At 35.6% G+C, this 19587-nt stretch overlaps 2 protein-coding genes across 6 annotated transcripts; both read left to right on the top strand.

The window, feature by feature from the left end:
* Positions 1-1436: 1436 nt before the first annotated feature.
* Positions 1437-7390, top strand: LOC122578319 (putative disease resistance protein At3g14460). 3 transcript variants are annotated; one of them, XM_043750254.1, is made up of 2 exons: positions 1437-5497; positions 5931-7390. In XM_043750254.1, exons 1-2 carry the CDS (start codon positions 1512-1514, stop codon positions 6001-6003), a joined length of 4059 nt encoding a protein of 1352 aa, XP_043606189.1. In that variant the 5' UTR covers positions 1437-1511; the 3' UTR covers positions 6004-7390. The 3 variants fall into 3 exon arrangements, with proteins under 3 accessions (XP_043606189.1, XP_043606191.1, XP_043606190.1); XM_043750256.1 differs by having other exon boundaries at positions 1437-5520; positions 5931-6041; XM_043750255.1 differs by having other exon boundaries at positions 1437-5516; positions 5931-6041.
* Positions 7391-8932: 1542 nt separating this feature from the next.
* Positions 8933-14040, top strand: LOC122580174 (putative disease resistance RPP13-like protein 1). Of its 3 annotated transcripts, none has more exons than XM_043752447.1 (2): positions 8933-13384; positions 13837-14040. In XM_043752447.1, the coding sequence occupies exon 1, from the start codon at positions 8988-8990 to the stop codon at positions 13290-13292; it is 4305 nt and encodes a 1434-aa protein (XP_043608382.1). In that variant the 5' UTR covers positions 8933-8987; the 3' UTR covers positions 13293-13384; positions 13837-14040. The 3 variants fall into 3 exon arrangements, with proteins under 3 accessions (XP_043608382.1, XP_043608381.1, XP_043608380.1); XM_043752446.1 differs by having other exon boundaries at positions 8933-13380; XM_043752445.1 differs by having other exon boundaries at positions 8933-13368.
* The last annotated feature ends 5547 nt before the right edge of the window (positions 14041-19587 follow it).

Here is a 19587-nt window from a genome sequence, read left to right on the forward strand (position 1 = left end):
GGTAAAGCAGCATTGTTGGAACAGTAATAAACACCTTGACCTCTAGAGTTCAATCCTCGTCCCATGCAAAGGTTAGATGGTCTTTTCTACCATTTAGGTAGAACATGGAAGCAACCTCTCTACTTTGATAGAGGTAAGGTTTGCCTACAACTTAACCTCCCCCATACACCGTCGAGATATTGGGGCTCAAAACCCGCGGAAGACGGCACTCAACAATTCCTTTGATTTCTCGATATCATTGGTAAGTAACTGGTTATTAATTTACTTATAATTTATATTTTTATTGAATTCAAGTACTAATAATGACTTCTTTAAATACATCGAAGCAAGGTATATTGATTTTATATTTTATAATGACTTCTTTAAATAGATCTTTCATATTTTATAAATTAGAAAAAAACGTAACTTCAGTTTATTGTTGTGAAGATAGCACTAGGTTGACTTATAAATCAAAAAAATGTTTTATTAATTAACTAAAAACCATATTATTTAAAAAGTTTGATAATAGTTACAAACTTATAATAAATTCAATACAAGTTTAAATAAAATATACATTACAAGTAGAAAATGATAATTCGGGGGTGAAACGGAAAAATGATACTACAAAATATCTATGAGTCAGTATGAATCGGTGAAAAGTAAAAAGTCTAGATTCCAATTCATTTATAAATTATATTTAATTTAATTGAACAATTGTAATTTTCAACACCACACCCTCACTTCCATCTCTATCTTTGGTATTCTCCCTCCTTCTCAACACCATCAATACCACCGCCATTTCGTTATATCTTTTATCTTGCTCATTCAACAACAGGTGGCAGTAAAAAATTACCATGTGAAGACTGAATTGTATCTTTCCCATTAACATAACCATATATATATATATATATATTTCGAGATTGAGGGTGGCTCGATTCATAAAAAACATTTGTGAGTGGCGTCATCATTTTGGGGTGAAGTGGGGAAGTTTGAGGTGGAGAGTTTTTATTAGAAGATGATCATGTGGAAATTTGGAGAAGATTGAGATTGGGGTAACCACTCCCACCCCTTTTAGGAGACTTGATGCATTAATATACAGTAACGCTTTATGGTTTATCAACAAAATCTGGCATGCATGAATCACACCAATTCATTTCACCATTTAACATCCTAAATATGTGATCCCACTTGTATGTTGTGAAAAGAGCTGAAGATATGTCAGTGACTACCAAATGAAAATATGACCCACGAAACAGGAGAAAGAGGATTTTAATTATAGATGTGACAATTGGGTGATTCACCTAAAGAATGGGTCAGGTTATCTTATGTCCCTTACGTGTCAAACAGGGCATATAAACAAAAATGCTTAGATGGATACAAGTCAAAAGTCACCTACAGTATATACTTAAAGATGGTTTTGGGACCAGTTTACAACTATACTAGATTACCATCCACAATTTTGTTATCTTGTTTTCTTTCCACTGCATCTTTTTTCTTCATCAAAATTTTACTTGTCTTTTCTACTATAAACAATGGCTGAAATCATTCTTTCTTCCTTGCTCGAAATTGTTTTTGAGAAGTTGCTCTCTGCAGCCACAAACAACGTTGCCCGCTCCAAAGAAATTCAGTCCCGACTCAAGAAATTGGAGACCTCATTACCCCAGATCGAAGCTCTGCTTAACGATGCTGCTGAGAAGGAAATACAAGATAAAAGAGTTAAAGATTGGCTTAATCGTCTCCAGCATCTGGCTTATGACATAGACGATATACTCGATTCTTTGGCTACTGATGCTATCCACCGTGAGCTGACTCAAGAATCCGAAGAATCCGTGGTTAGAAAGGTAAGAAAGCTCTTCAATACTACTTTCTCATCATCATCATCGACTACAGGGATACAGTACAACAAGCTAAATGATATCACCACCAAGTTGCAACAACTATATGATGAAAAAAGTAATCTTGGTTTGACTGTTAAAGATAAAAGGTCCAAAAATATAAATAGAATTTACCAGACCTCTTTGTTTGATTCACCTAAAAATATTGTTGGACGGGAAGTTGAAAAAGAGGTCATTCTCCAGAAGCTATTGGGTGATGAGCCGTGTGATCAAAACAGCTTTAGCATCGTACCAATAGTTGGTATGGGTGGGATTGGCAAAACCACTCTTGCTAGGCTTTTGTATAACGAACCAAAAGTCAACCAACATTTTGAACTCAAGGCCTGGGTTTGTGTCTCAGATGAGTTTGATAGTTTCAAAATCAGCAACCTTATCTTTGAATCTGTAGCCGGTCAAGGGAAGAAATTCGAAAATCCAAATCTGCTTCAAGAAGCCCTTAGAACTCAACTTACAGGGAAACGGTTTCTGTTAGTTTTGGATGATGTGTGGAGCGAAAAGATTGAAGATTGGGATACCTTAGTGCCTCCATTTCATGCAGTGGCCCCTGGAAGTAAGATTATAATCACAACTCGAAAGAAACAATTGCTTCAACAGTTAGGAAATGATAACCCATACCATTTGAATAAGCTATCAAACCAAGATGGTTTGTCTTTGTTTGCTCAGCATTCACTGGGTGCAACTAACTTTGATTCATATCCAACACTCAGATCATATGCTGAGGGCATCGTGCAAAAATGTGATGGCTTGCCTTTGGCTTTAAAATCACTTGGAACTTCATTGAAGACAAGAACAGATGAAGAAGATTGGAAGGAGTTGTTGAATAGTAAGATATGGAATTTAAAAAATGAAGGCGGTGTTCTTCCTGCTCTTCGACTAAGCTACCATGAGCTTTCTGCATGTTTGAAACATATGTTTGCATATAGTTCCTTGTTTCCCAAAGATTACGTGTTTGAGAAGGAGGACTTGATTTTGTTGTGGATGGCGGAGGGGTTTTTAGACATATCAACTATAGGCGAGCCAATGGAAATGGAACGCTTGGGTGAGAGATATTTCGATGAGTTGTTATCAAAGTCGTTTTTTGAACATGTAAATATTGATAAATCATTGTTTGTGATGCATGACCTCATGAATGATTTGGCAACATCAGTTGCCGGAGAATTTTTTGTAAGGTTAGACATTAAAAGTAACGATAAAATTGAAGAGCAAAGTTTGAAAAGGTACCACCACATGTCTTTTGTTCGTGAGCAATTTATGACCTGCAAAAAGTTCAAGGAATTCGGAAGTGCTACTAATTTGCGGTCGTTTTTAGCAGTACCCGTTGTGGTGAGAAATAGTTGGGAGAACTTCTTATCAAAAAAAATTTTGGTCGACCTACTTCCCCGGTTACCATTGTTAAGGGTTCTTTGTTTGAGTAAAATATGCATAGATGAGGTACCAGAGTCCGTTGGTGATTTGAAGCATCTGCGGTATCTTAATCTATCTCAAACTCCAATCAAACGTTTACCACGCAATGTTTGTAATCTTTATAATTTACAAACATTGATCTTGTATGGTTGTGACAAGCTAAGGGAGTTGCCCGACAGCTTCTTGAACCTAAAAAATTTACGACATTTTGACATTAGGGACACTCCGCTTTTAAAGAACATGCCGATGGGTGTTGGTGAGATGAAAAGCCTACAAACTCTCTCCAAGATTGATATTGGTGGAGAAAACGAGTTTCCAATAAGCAGGCTAAAGAACTTGAAGAATCTTCGCCGGAGAGTTTGCATTTATGGGCTAGACAAATTAAAGAACAATGATCAAGTACAAGAGGTGAACCTATCACAAATGAGGCTTAGTGAGTTAGTGGTGCAATGGAGTGATGTGTGTGATTGGTCTCTAAAGCAAAGACTTAAAACAGAGGTCCTAAGTGTGCTTAAGCCTCATACTCATAATCTGAAAAAACTTGAAATTATGTCATATGGGGGCATAGATTTTCCAAAATGGGTCACAGATCCATCATTTATAAGGTTGACAGATGTTTCGATTGACAATTGTAGAAATTGTAAATTTCTGCCACCACTTGGGCATATGCCATCACTGAAGAAGTTGTGTATTGAAAGCATGGAGGTGAAAGAGGTAGGTTCAGAGTTACTTGGGAATGGTCCTAAAGCATTCCCTTCACTTGAGATTCTAAGCTTTAAAAAGATGCCACGGTGGGAGGTATGGTCAGTCAACGATGTATGTGGTGTAGTGTTTCCATGCCTTAAAGATCTTCGAGTAAGAAACTGTCCTAATATGGCACGATGGGAAGTCTGGTCCACCAATTCCGATGTTGGACTGTTTCCATGCCTTGAAAAGCTTTTGATCTATGACTGTCCTAATTTGGTAAGAGTATCACTTAAAGCATTACCTTCATTGAGGAATTTAAATGTATTGAATTGTGGTAATGTTTTGTTGACAAGTCTAATTGGTGTAGCTTCATCAATTACCAAGTTGAGTATATGCGGTATATCAGGACTTAATGATGAGATGTGGTGGGGTGTTTTACAGTATCTTGGGGGAGTTGAAGAATTAAGCTTATGTCAATGTAAAGAAATAAGAAATTTGTGGGATATAAGTAGGTGCGAAAAATTGGTGAGAATGAAAGGAAAGAAAGAGGAGGAGAAAGAGAGCAACCTCTGCCTCCCGACATCTCTTAGGATGTTAAAGATATGGGATTGTAATAATCTGAAGCATTTGAGTTGTCCAAACAACACTAAAACCTTGGAGATAATCCGTTGCGAAAATCTGGCATATTTAAGTTGTCCAGCTAATAGCATTCAAAAGCTGTATATGTATGGTTGTAGTTCAATTACATCTGTGTCCTTCCAAACAGATGGAGGCGGAAGATGGCAAAGGCTCAAATCCCTTTATATAAGGGGATGTAACTCAGAATTGGAGAAGGAGTTGGAAAAGCAGCTAATAATCAACAACTCCACAAACATCATGCCAGCTCTTGAATTCTTAGGCATACGCGATTGGAAAGATCTGAAATCAATGTTATTTACATGTTTCATTCGGCTCATGAAATTGGAAATACATGACTGTGGGAGAATAGAGTCATTCCCTGATTTGCAGGATCTTGTGTCGTTAAAGCATCTGAGCATTTGGAATTGTAAAGGTATGGATGGGCCTCCTCCTCCTCTCAGAAGAAGGGTTGTTGGAGGTGGGGTTTGGCCTCCCAAATTGGATTCCTTAGAAATAGGGAAGTTGAAGAGACCCATATCAGAATGGGGCCCACTCCCAGCCTCACTCATTCAAGTAACTCTTTGGGGTGGATTTGGATCAAAAGAAGAAGAACACGTCAAGAGTTTCCCAGCCTCACTTCTTCCTTATTCATTATCATCATCTCTAACTTCACTTGCATTAGATGATTTTAAGAAGATGGAAAGAATATCAGAGGGACTCCAACACCTCACATCCCTTCAACATCTCTCCATTTCTAGCTGCCCAAAGATGAAAGATCTACCAGAAATGTTGTTGCCTTCACTTTTGAGTTTGGAGATATATAGTCCGCCAAATGAAGAACTGAGAAAAAAGATGATGACTAGAAGTGGCTCCTATTGGCCTCTTCTCTCCCATATTCCTCGCATGGCTATCCGGTACTGAGCAATTATGAAAGTATGTATGTATATCCGTCTCCCCCTCTGCCTTAATTTGATATTATTCGGGCTGTTTGGTTGGCACAATGTTTTTAAAGGAATTGGGCTGTAGAATGGGGATTTGAATTACTCCAAATCTAATGGAATATAAATGTATTGGTTGACACTTCATAACAATAATTAAAGTTATAATAATTTTTAAAATTTGAAGTAATAGTTATAAAGTTTGATAAAATAATGATAACTTTTCTATGAACTAATAATGTGTTCTAAAATAGTAGTAGTAAAGATGTGTACTCTTGACCTGATGTGGTTTGCTTGGGAGGTCTCGCTCAGACGAGCACTGCATGGACAATAGAGACTCGGTTCCAGATATCTCTTTCCAGGTGGTTGTACGTAGCTGCAGAATTTTGACGCTTACTTTTGTCTACAGGTTTTCATATGAGAGAGTTCAACTGCTGCATCGTCATGACATCAAAAATAATGCTGGTGTCTACATACAGTGAATAGAGTAGTTTGTTTATTGGATCAAGACTTCCTAATGGACAATTGACAATCAGAGCAACTGGTTATTTTTGCCTCTTTTTTTCAGCTGATTCTTCTTCTCCTTCTAAAATTGAATCAGAGCAACGGACCTGAGCAAGTCTTCTGACTAGATCACTTTCTATAAATGGAAGTTCATCCGGAGCTGCTCGTGTAAGCTTTTTAGCAACATCGGGAGCTGTTTTAACCTGCAAAAAAAAGATACAACAGAATGGATTAAAATAACTGCTTGATCTCTTTGGTAAGACTTTACAACTAAACTTTCAGAGAGACAACTGTTCATACAGGTCAATAAATTTGAACTAGAGTTGCAATTTTGACCCATTTCAATCTGTATTGTTACTTTTAAAATTTATCTTGTAGTCATGTGGCTATATAGTTCCCTTTCCGTAGTGTTCAATCATTTATAAGCAAAGGTTGCTTCCTCACGATGAAAATACATATATATTGTGATTACACAACCCACGGCAAAAATGGACCCGTTTTCGCCCTTTTACTAAAACCAGCCCGACCCAACCATGCTACTAAGAAAGCTAAAACAACATCATCAGACTTAGTGCTCCAACATCAATCAACTGTGAAAAGTTCTATTTCAAGCCGGTATCATAGACATTTTTCATAGTCAGACAAATCATACTGTTGTAGAATACTCGCTGGAGGTTTTAGAAATCTCAGTATCATCATCACTGTCACCATCATCATTGTTGTCTACTTGTCTGCATCAGGTAGCATCGTCATTCAATGTGGCAGGATCAATAACCTTATCCAGATCAACCAACGTTAATTTCATTGAAGTTTTATGCTTGTTCATTTTCTTTCTGTATTCAAAATCCTTTACAGATACCGGATGTGGCGATGTAGTATGACTCTTATCTTGGTTACTTTGTGTTTCTTTGTCATCGGATATTGACAATTCTTCCATGATAGCATTCATTGATGTGAACTCCCAGTCAATAGTTTCCTCTGTGCAACTTTCAACAAGATACAGTGGATTGCTTGGGTCAATCACCTTTAAAAAGACTAGAGCAACACTGCTGGCCATCTTGCGAACAAAATGAGAAGGGCTCTCCAATCTACCTGACATCATCAAACAAAAGGCTCAAATGAAAAGAGTCCGATATCTGTCATTATCAAGTACGAGTAGAGGGAGAAATATGGGCTGGTCAGGAAAGCTGGGTAACGAGTTTAGTTTTGTGCCAAATATGATCACATCCAGTTCAATAGTTACCTAATTATTAAATTTACTAATTTAGGAGGTTTTATGCATTGAAATAGATTTTGGCTGACTTTCAACCAGATTGGCCCACTTGACTTGTTCCTTTTTAGTTATTAAGCTAATATTTTTTTCCATTTTGCCCGTTTGACCCGTTAACAGAATAAATTTAAACCAAACAGGCCCGTGCATAAATAAATGGGTCAAGTTTATAATCTTTAAAGTAGAAGGAATGAGATATACAGCCAACTCCATGAAGATCAAGTGCATTGCTTCATCTGTAGCATCTTTTTTTTTTTTTGAGCTTTTCTAAGGAAAGGCCAACTGCTGCATTTAAAGCTGAATCTCAAATTAAGAAAATTAATACAGATGGAGATGTAAGTTCAAAATGCACAAAGTGCAACAAAAAGAGTAGTAGTAAAAGAATATTCAATACTAGGGTAAGAAAAAAAGATACAAGCTCGTTGTCCTACTGGTGCTTATTGTACATACTCTCGCTTAACCATACTGCAAGAAAGCGCTTGATGGTATCCAACAGATTGCAATGATTTGGACTATTGACCTTGAGCACAGAATCAGGAAGGCATTAAAGAACTGAAAACTGAAGGATCCATCTCACACGACATATGGGGAACACTTTCCAGAGTAAAAATCTCAGAGTAAACATGGATGTGTGATTGTGTATTTGTGTGGTTCAGTTGAATTGCTGGGAACACACACTTTTGAAAGAGCATGTCTAAAGGCTTACATCAAACCTGATCGATGCTTAAAACTCATAGATTTGGTCGAACAACAACCAACAAATCCAATAACTTTCAACATCACCAATGTTCTGAGTTGCTAGCATTTGCAAAAGCTGCTCAGACATTCTTTCTGCAGCATACGAATCTTTAATTGCCTTCGTTATCTTTGAGAAAAAACTATGTACCATGCTTTGATTTAATGGTCAGCATCGATCATATCACTTCCGGATTACATGTTTTGAAATCATTAATCAAGTATGTTGTTCAGCTTTTTTGATATTAAAGCTAATTTTACTTTTAATTTTCTTATTGTTTTGTTGCTGCATACAAGTAATAAACTGATTTTGGATGCAATATGAAGACCCACGTCTACAAATACGAGCAAAAGCATTTCCAAAAAATGCTATAGAACCAACCAAATCGCTATCGCTGACTGATAAATCATAATCCTTAGTGTCCCATTCTTCTGCTGCCTGAATTAGTTGAATTGGAATCTTTTTGATGTATAGCCGACACATTCCCATCAAGGTAAAACAAAACAAAACATGCTTGAATGTAATAATAAATCATTCAAATAAAAAGTTAAAAACAATAAATCATCTGACAATTTTGTTATCTTCAAATATGAAACAATAATTCATTCTTTTTCCTTCACCTATTTTTTGAACTGCCTTTTTCTTTCACCCGATAATTCCTTTTTCAATCATTCATATAAAAGCAATGGTCATCCATTCATTCATACCTTTAATAAAGGCAGGTAACATATCTTATCTCTTTGAAACGAATAATTGAAATACTTTCGAACTTACAATGACAAGTTGATAAATGACAACAAATGGTGAATGATTCTTTCTTTATGTCCCATTTCATTGACCAGTGAGTCATTAAAATCATTATTGTTAGCAACCTGAAATGCACACAGAAAAAATAGTAATACAAATAAAATATAAAGTTAGATCATTACAAATGACTCAATTGTTTGTTAAAATGAATGATTGAAATCTATTATAGTTACTTTACCACCCTTTTAGTTCATATCAATCTCCTCTACTATACTACACACAATCTGTTTCCAAAATCTCATTACTGTAAACTTACAACAACTATGGCTGAAATCATTGTGTCTGCCTTGCTCCCAATTGTTTTTGAGAAGCTAACCTCTGCAGCCTTGAACAAGGTTGCTCGCTCCAAGGAAATTCAGTCCCGCCTCAAGAAATTGAAAACCTCATTACCCCAGATCGAAGCTCTGCTTAACGATGCTGCTGAGAAAGAAATACAAGATAAAAGAGTTAAAGGTTGGCTAATTCGTCTGCAGCATTTGGCTTATGACGTAGACGATATACTTGATTCTTTGGCTACTGATGCCATGCATCATGAGCTGACTGAAAAACCTGCAGGAGGCATTACCAGAAAGGTAACAAACCTCATCCCAACTTGTTGCAGCACTAGTAGTTTCTCATCATCATCAAATACTGAGATGCATCACAAGCTAAATGATCTTACCATCAAGTTACAAGAACTGTATGATGAAAGAAATGATCTTGGTTTGATTGTCAAAGATAAAAGGTCAAAATATATCAACAGAAGAAACCAGACCTCTTTGTTATTACCTGGTATTATTGGACGTCAAGGTGAAAAGGAAATTCTGCTTGAGAAGCTGTTCGCAGATGGTGAACCATGTGATCAGAACAACTTTAGCATCATACCCATAGTTGGTATGGGTGGGATGGGCAAAACCACTCTGGCTAGACTTTTGTATAACGAACCAAAAGTCGAGCAACACTTTGAACTCAGGGCCTGGGTTTGCGTTTCAGATGAGTTTGATGGCTTCAACATCAGCAAACTTATCTTTGAATCCGTAGCTGAGGGAGACAACAAACAGAAGGAATTCAAAAATCCAAACCTGCTTCAAGAAGCTCTTAGAAATAGACTCGCAGGAAAACGGTTTCTGCTAGTTTTGGATGATGTTTGGAGCGAAAAGATTGAAGATTGGGATACCATAGTGCCCCCATTTCATGCAGTGGCCCCTGGAAGTAAGATTATCATCACAACTCGTAAGGAACAATTGCTCCAACAGTTGGGATATGATAACCCATACCATTTGAATAAGCTGTCAGACAAAGATGCTTTGTCTTTGTTTGCGCAACATTCAGTGGGTGCAACCAACTTTGATTCATATCCAACACTCAAATTATATGGTTTGGGCATAGTGCAAAAATGTGATGGCTTGCCTTTGGCTTTAAAATCACTTGGAACTTCATTGAAGACAAGAACGGATGAAGAAGATTGGAAGGAGATCCTGAATAGTAAGATATGGAATTTAAAAGATCAAGGAGGTATTCTTCCTGCTCTTCGACTAAGCTACCATGAGCTTTCTGCATCTTTGAAGCAAATGTTTGCATACAGTTCCTTGTTCCCAAAAGATTGCACGTTTGAGAAGGAGGACTTGATTTTGCTGTGGATGGCAGAGGGGTTTTTGCACAAATCAACTACAGACGAGCCAATGGAAATGGAACGCTTGGGTGAGAAATATTTCGATGAGCTATTCTCAAAGTCGTTTTTCGAACATGTAAATAGTGATAAAACGTTATTTGTGATGCATGACCTCATGAATGATTTGGCAACATCTGTTGCTGGAGAATTTTTTCTAAGGTTAGACATTGAAATGAACAATAAAATTGAAAAGCAAAGTTTGAAAAAGTACCGCCACATGTCGTTCGTTCGTGAGGAATATATGACCTGCAAAAAGTTTGAGGCATTTGAAAGAGCTAATAGTTTGAGAACATTTTTGGCAGTGCCAGTTGTAGTGAGAGATGGAGGAAGGGAGTCATTCCACTTAGCGAATAAGATTTTGGTCGACATACTCCCCCGGTTACCATTGTTAAGGGCTCTTTGCTTGAGTAACATATGGATAAATGAGGTACCAGAGTCTATTGGTGATTTGAAGCACCTGCGGTATCTTAATCTATCTCAAACTCAAATCACACGTTTACCAGACAATGTTTGTAATTTATATAATTTACAGACATTGATCTTGTTTGGTTGTTGGATGTTGACGGAGTTGCCCAAAAACTTCATGAAACTTCAAAATTTAAGGCATTTTGACATTAGGGACACTCCGCGTTGTTTGAACATGCCCTTAGGTATTAGTGAGATGAAAAGCCTACAAACTCTTTCCAAGATTCTTATTGGGGGAGAAAACGAGTTTCCAATAAGCAAGCTAAAGAACCTAAAGAATCTTCGCCGGAGAGTTTGTATTGATGGGCTAGACAAATTGCAAAACAATGATCAAACACGAAAGGTGAACTTGTCACAAATGAGGCTTAGTGAGTTAGTGGTTAAATGGAGTGATGAGTTTGATGGGTTTCGAACTCAAAGACTTGAAACAGAGGTCCTGGATGTGCTTAAGCCTCATAATGATAATCTGAAAAAACTTGAAGTTGTGTCATATGGAGGCACAGAATTTCCACAATGGGTCGTGCATCCGTCGTTTATAAGGTTGACTGATGTTTCCATTCATAACTGTAGAAACTCTGTGTTTCTGCCACCACTCGGGCAGCTGCCATCACTGAAGAAATTGTCTATTCAAGTCATGGATGATGTGAAAGAGGTGGGATCGGAGTTCTTGGGGACTGGTCCTGCTTTCCCTTCACTTGAGATTTTAAGCTTTTATGTTATGCCAAGGTGGGAGGTATGGTCAGTCAATTTGGTGGGTGTTGCAGTGTTTCCATGTCTTAAAGAGCTCCATATAGGGAGCTGTCCTAAGTTGGCACAATGGGAGGTGTCAGCCAATGTCAATGTAAGAGTGTTTCCATGCCTTCAAAAGCTTGTGATATATAACTGTCCTAGTTTGTTAAAAGTATCACTTGAGGCACTACCTTCATTGAAGGTTCTAAAAATAGATAGATGTGGCAATGTTTTGTTGAAAAGTCTGGTTTGTGTAGCTTCATTAGTGACCGAGTTGAGTATTGAACATATATCGGGACTTGGTGATGAGGTGTGGGAAGGTATAGTACAATATCTTCGTGCAGTTGAAGAATTAAGTATTGTGCAGTGTAATGAGATAAGATATCTGTTGGTATCTGGAGAAGTAGATGAATGCAAGGAGGTTCTTGGGAAATTAAAGAAGCTGTATATAAGACAGTGTAAGAAATTGGTGAGAATAGGAAGAGGAGGAGGAGAGAAAGAAGAAGAGGGGGAAGGGAGCAACCTCCCAACATCTCTTAGGATGTTAACGATATCGGAATGTACGAATCTAATGCATTTGAGTTGTCCAGACAGCATCGAAACTTTGGAAATATACAATAGTGAGAATCTCGAGCATTTGAGTTGTCCAGACAACATTGAAAACTTGGAGATATATCGTTGTAAAAATCTGGTGCATTTGAGTTGTCCAACCAGTAGCATTCAAAAATTGAGAATGCATGGTTGTAGTTCGATTACATCTGTCTCCTTCCCAGCAGAAGAGGGAGAAGGATGGAAGAAGCTCAAGTTACTTAGTGTAGGGAGTAGTAACTCAGTATTGGAGGAGTTGGAAAAGCAGGTGTTAATAATAACCGACAACACCACAAACATCATGCCGATTCTTGAACATTTATTTATAGGCAACTGGGAAGATCTGAAATCAATATCAAAATTTACAACATGTTTCATTCAGATCACGAGTTTGGCAATAGATGATTGTGGGAGAATAGAGTCATTCCCTGCTTTGCAGAATCTCGTGTTGTTAAAGCATCTAACAATCACGGATTGTAGAAGTATGGATGGCCCCCCTCCTCTTTGTGGTGGTGTAAGTGGGGTTTGGCCTCCCAAATTGGCTTCCTTAGAAATAGGGAATCTGAAGAGGCCCATATCAGAATGGGGCCCACTCCCAACCTCCTCACTCGTTGAACTACGTCTAAATGGTGGATTTGGATCAACCGATGAAGAAGAAGAAGACGTCAAGTGTTTCCCGACCTCCTCACTTCTTCCTTATTCATCATCATCATCTCTTACTGAACTTATGTTATTTGATTTTAAGAAAATGGAAAGAATATCACCAAAGGGACTCCAACACCTAACCTCCCTCCAACATCTCACCATTTATCGATGTCCGAAGATGAAAGATCTACCAGAAACGTTGTTGCCTTCACTTTTGAGTTTGAAAATAGCGAATTGCCCAAATGAACTGAAAGAAAAGATGATGAGTAAAAGCGGCTCCTATTGGCCCCTTCTCTCCCATATCCCGCAAGTCACTTTCTTCATGGCTCCCGAGCGCCCTAAGTTCAAAGATCTACCTAAAACGTTATTGCCTTGATGATGAGTAGAAGCGGCTCCTATCGGCCCATTTGTCTCCCATATTCCTCGTGTATGGAACTCAGCAATTATGAAGGGTATGTAACTATGTATGTATGTCCCTCTCCCCTTCAGCCTTAATTTGATATTATAGGGGTCTCTTTGATAGCACAATGTTTTTAAAACAATTAATTGGGCTGTGAACTTAGAAAAGAATTTAAAGGAATTAGGATTTGAATAAATTTTAATCTCATGAAATCTGAATGAATTGATGACACGAGTGGAATTCATTACATCAATAACAATAATAATTTTGGAAATTACTTGTATAATAATCTACTCCAGTAATACAGTTTAATAAAATAATAATATTTGATATAATGTAATATAAGTTTTATAAAATATTGGTAGCTTTTTACAAGATAAAAATAAGTTGATGTCTTGCCAAAACAGTATGATTTGAGTTTATGTCTTGCCAAAACAGGTTAAAAGTTAATTTTGAATATGAGCTTTATTGTTCCACTTTGACTTCCAGTTAAAACAAATTATGTTGTGTTTGTTTGCAGTTTATGTAAGGATTACTCAATTCAAAGACACTTTCATATGATGGAGATATTAGCTCGCTGCATCTGCTGGCAACCTTTTTAAACGTTATGTACATGTTGGAGTATATATGTAGCTATTTATTGATTTTGTGTATAAATGTATGTTCTCGATATAGTACAATGGCTAATTAAACGCACAACAAATGAAGAACGTTCTTTTCGTGAGATGCTCTTGTTATCACTTTTCCTTTGCTATTGTGTTGCATATCCTCCATCAATAGTGTATCATTGTAGAGACGTATAACCTTGACCTGACCAAGTTTCCTTTGGAGGTCTCTCTCATACGAGTACGTAATGGCCAATGGAGATTCGGTTCCAGATAGCTCTTTCCAGGTGGTTGTACCTGCAGTTCCTATGCTATCTGCAAGTTGGGTCTCAGCAGTGGTCCATATTTGGGATTTTGAAGTTAGCTTTTGTCTACAGACTACAGGTATCACCGTCATCATTGTTGTCTCTATCAGAGGTAGCGTCGTTATTCAATGTGGCAGGATCAATAACCACATCCAGATCAAACCAACGTAAATTTTATTAACATTTCATGCTTGTTCATTTTCTTTTTGTATTCAAAATCCTTTTCAGATACCACTTTGTCATCGGATATTGACTATCCTTACATGATACTACTGTAGCATTTATTGATGTGAACTCCCAGTCAATAGTTTCATTTGTGCAACTTTCATCAAGATACAGTTGATTGCTTGGGTCAATTACCTTTAAAAGGCCACAGCAACACTGCTGGCCATCTTGCGAACAATATGATAAGGGCTCCCCAGCCTACCTGAAACCATCAAACAAACATCTCAAATGAAAGGTATCAGATATCTGTCGTTATCATCAAGTACCAGTAGGGGGGGAATATGGGCTGGTCAGGAAAGCTGGGTGTCAAATGGGGTTGTGCCAAATATGATCACATTCATTTCAACAGTTATACCTAATTTATTAAGTTTATTAATTTATGATGTTTTATGCCTTAAAATACACTTGATTTGTTCATTTTTAACCTAATATTTTTGAATTTTGCCACTTTGACCCATTATCGGAAAAAATTTAAATCGAACAGGCCCATGCATATGTAAATGGGTCAAAATTTGCCATCTCTAAGTAGAAGGAATGAGATGTACAACCAACTCCTTGAAGAGTCAAGTGCATTGCATCCTTGGTACTTTGGTAGCATCTAAACCTTCTTTTTTTTTAGCTTTTTTAGTGAGAGGCGAACTGCTGCAGTTGAATCTAAAACTCAAATTAAGTGTATATATAAAATAGATGGGGAAATAAGAGCAGAATGCACAAACTGCAGCAACGAAAGTAGTCAAGTAAAAGAGTATTCAATACTGGGGTGAACAAAAAAATTATTTGTGTGGAAATTTTATAAAATTTCTTAAATTAAAACCAATATATGCTTGTGGTCATCATGGAAACCTTACCATATAGTTTCATCTTAAATAAAAATAACCTCTAGTAAGGCTAACAAGTTATGACCAAACAAAAATCGTGAATCTCGTGTGATTGAGTATCTGTATGGTTCAAACATGCTTTGGAAAGAGCATATAGACCTACTGCTTCCGGCTAAACCTCTACCCAAGTGTACGTGCAGACCCTCGTCTACAAATACGCATCCCTGACGAATGGTATAATGTTATTCGAGTGTTTGTCATATCCCGATTCCGTTGTGAGTAAAAGATAGATTTTCGTAGCCCAAGGAGCTTTCCACGCTACCCAATTCCCACGAGAGATTTACGGGGGGCCTGCCAAATGGTGGTGGGTGGGATGATCATATCACTGTAAAGTGTGCGAAGGGTGAAGTGACAAGTTTAAAGCCTCTTTTGTGAAGGAGTTTCGATTTCAATATGAAATAACAAGACTCCGAAGGCAGCTTCTAAATACCAGCAAAGGGTTAATGATCGAACGTCAATAAAGATTATGTAAAAATAATACTCGCAGTATAATACTTAAAAAAAAAATGAGCATGTTATAGAGCTATGAATAATGTGCAGGGAGTATAATGGTTGAGGCGAGCTATTGAATATCAACGAAGATTATCGAGAAAATAGTACTAGGATTTAGGTCTCTGGATTTAATCAACTATTCACAAATACTATTGTGAAATATATTATTTGAGTGTTTAGTGTTTACTCGTATTATCTTTAAATATATATGAGAAAAAGTGAATTTTAAAATGAAAGAAATTTCGAAGATAAAGTTTAACTTTTAATTAAAACTATTAGATTAAATATTAATGTCATATACATTTTATAACCTTTACAAATTTAGTTTTATATTAACAAATTCATATACGATCATTAATTATGAAAGATTTTTATAGATAGTAATTAATTTAATTATATAATTCAGGAAACTAATTCTTAAACTTTATATTATCATTTTTAAAATCACTTTTTACATTTTTTTTTTGTTATTTCACATCATGATTTTATATATCTTTTTTATCATAACTAATAAATATTGGCTATGGTTATAGCTTTTATAAGTATTTAGTTTTACATCGTTAATATCTTATGATATTTAAACAAAAAATATTTAATTGTTTTTTTTTTGAAAAAGATAAAGAGTAATGAAATGACCACTACATTCTTGAGTTTTTTTTAAATGGGATGAGGAAAGAAATGATAAAAAATAATGGTAAATCTTCATTTTTAAGTTTTTTTATAAAAGAAAAGGAATGAAAAGGAAACTTATGGATTTTTGTTCTTAAAACTTTCTTGCCAAATTGGCATGATTTAGAAAGAAAAGAAAGGATAACTAGGTAAAATTATTATTTCACCCTTCAATCTATTTCTAATAATTTATCTAATAAGGGTATATTTGTAAAATTATATTTTTTTTCCTTTCATTTAAGGAAAAATTTAATATATATCTCATTTTAAAGACATAATTACATATATGTCTTAGGTACAAGTTTTTAACGCATAAATACAATGCTTTTAAAGCATGATTTGGACATATATGTAATTATGTCTTTAAAATATGATACATATGAAACTCTCCCTCCATTTAAACTCAAGAATGTAAATAATCTTTTTGATTCTTTTCTTTTCTTTAATTTTTACTAAAACTCAAGAATGCATTATATACATACCATATTTTTTCTTCTCCTTCTCTATCCAATCTTATCATTTTTTTTCTTTTAAAATTTATCTCGAGAATGCAGTAGACGAGTTTCCATCTCACTTAACGATTCACATTGACGTTGTTTGGTCGTTGAGTGTGAATTGAAGAAATTGTAATAGTTTTACCTTGCCTAAGTTGGGGACTAAAATGTACTCCGTAATTTTCTTTGGAATTCTGTAGTTAAAGAAAAAAAGCACGACTCTTTCTGTAAGTAAAATGTACGAGTATCTTTTTTCACCTTTTTAGGGTTTTTCTTATCTTTCACATCCGCCTCCCTCAAATAACACGGCTCTCCATCCTAATCCAAATTTCCTGATCTCCAGCCACAAAATCTGAGCATCTTTGACCTTTGACCGCCGTTGAGTGAGCCTGAGTCGACTCGTTGGCCCAGATTTCTCAATAGTCTCAAAATTAGGGAAAGAAACCAATGATGGCATTTGATTTTCTTTTTATCATCGATCTATAATAATTCCGACCGTACTTTCATCGTTTAAAAATGAAGTAACTTACATTCCGACCATACTTTGGTTGAACATGTGGCATTCATTCCAGATTTGAATGAGATTCATGCTGCTTTCCATCTCCAGCACCACTGGCAGTAGTTAGGCGGGTGAACACAATTAGAGATATGAATCGTTAATTTCGAGTAGCTACTTTTATTTTCATTTTGTTGTTGAGGGTACTTATAGTTTACTGTGTGGTGATGATATCTATTACCACCGTGGTGAATTGAATCTAGGCCAGAAGAGGATAGGAATCGTTAATTTCGAGTAACTAATTTCAATTTGTTGTCAAGGCTACTTACAATAACTATAGTTTTGACTCTGTGGTAATGATGTCCTATCTATTGTGGCCATGTCTTTTCCTATTTTTGTAAAACATTAGATGAAATGTGGCATGCTAATTTTTTGCTTTCAATTCAATTGATATGAATCCACTAAATTGTTGCTTACATTTGGATGGGGGCATTTTGTGAAAAAACAAGTTAGAATGTGAATGTTACTTAGTTTTGTGATGGTTTATGTTCAACTTGAGCTTAAATATACTACAACAACAACTGTGCCTAATCCCTAAGCGGGGTATGAGAGAGGTGAGATGTAAACAGTCTTACCACCCAAAGGTTGAGCGAGTACTCTAACCTTGTCAATTGCTTTAACCAGCATGGGGTGCTTGTTTTTTTAGACCTTGTCCTCATGGGGTACTTCAAGTGTGAAAGAGGTTGTTTCAACTGCCCTGTGTTCACTTCTTTAGATCTATTTGAGTCCCTGTATTTTTATTCAAAAACAACCAAAGTTATGGCATAAAACATTCTCTTACACAATGGGAGAGAATTCTCTATACTTGTATGTGTAAATATCTACGCTCTTAATGTATTTACAGTTTCTAAAAACTGGTCACTGATCAGAATCTTAGGGATACGCTACAATTTGGTATTGGGTTTATTATGCAGGATTGAATGACAAAGATAGATCTCTCGTGGAGTCACGTTTTTTTTTGTTTCAATTGTTTGCAAACATCAAGATTTAGGCAATCGACATTTCCTTGATTGCTGATATGTTTTTAAAACCTTAATTTAGATGATATAATAAGGCTTGTATTATTTCTACACCAAGGATTACAAATTAGATGACATAAGCTAGTTATAGACCACTTAATTATTATTAATTAAATTATATACTTATTAAAAACCAACAAAATAGATAACATATATAACATGGACCACTTAACTAGTATTAATTGATGACATAAGGAATATGGACCACTTATTTATTTGAATAATAAAACATAATAACAATAATAATAATAATAATAATTTTATATTAATCATCAATATTGATACCAAGATGTTATATGATCAAGTTCATTAAACTTTTTTTTCTTTTTCTCTTTTTTTTTTTTGATTTTTTGTATTCATTTGTATGTTTGTATGGAAGATATATATAAAAATAACATGATATATTTATTTCAAGACATTGAGGTCAAATCAACTTCACATTAATTGTAATGATGTGAAATATCGCTATTTTGCTCTCTGTAATTTATAAAAATAAATATCATATCACTTTATTTAACACTACCTAAAATAAAAGTCTACAAAAAATTACTATTTTTATGTAACACATTCCAAACTATTAATGCTAAAATTAAAAGTAAGATATAAGACTTCTAAAACAAATCAACTTCACATTAATTGTAATGATGTGAAATATCACTATTTTAGTCTCTATAGTTTCTAAAATAAATATCATATCACTTTATTTAATACTACCTAAAATAAAAGTCTACAAAAAATAACTATTTTTATGTAACAAATACTAAGTTATTAATGCTAAAAACTAAAACTAATATATAAGACTTCTACAAATAAAATAAAAACGTATATAAAAAATAAAAGTGGTCATACTTACATGGTCCTTATAAGAGATAAAGTTATTTGTGGTCCTATTGTACTTATGATCAAATTCTCAATTTTTGTTTCTAATGGGGTGCAAAGGACCAGCGCCTATAATAATCATCTTGTCTTCACATAGGCCAACCTGTATTGGAGTTCCTCAAATTAAATAAAATTAGACCCCTCTAAAT

The sequence above is a fragment of the Erigeron canadensis genome, chromosome 8, assembly GCF_010389155.1.
Source record: "Erigeron canadensis isolate Cc75 chromosome 8, C_canadensis_v1, whole genome shotgun sequence".
Classification (NCBI taxonomy): Eukaryota; Viridiplantae; Streptophyta; class Magnoliopsida; order Asterales; family Asteraceae; genus Erigeron; species Erigeron canadensis.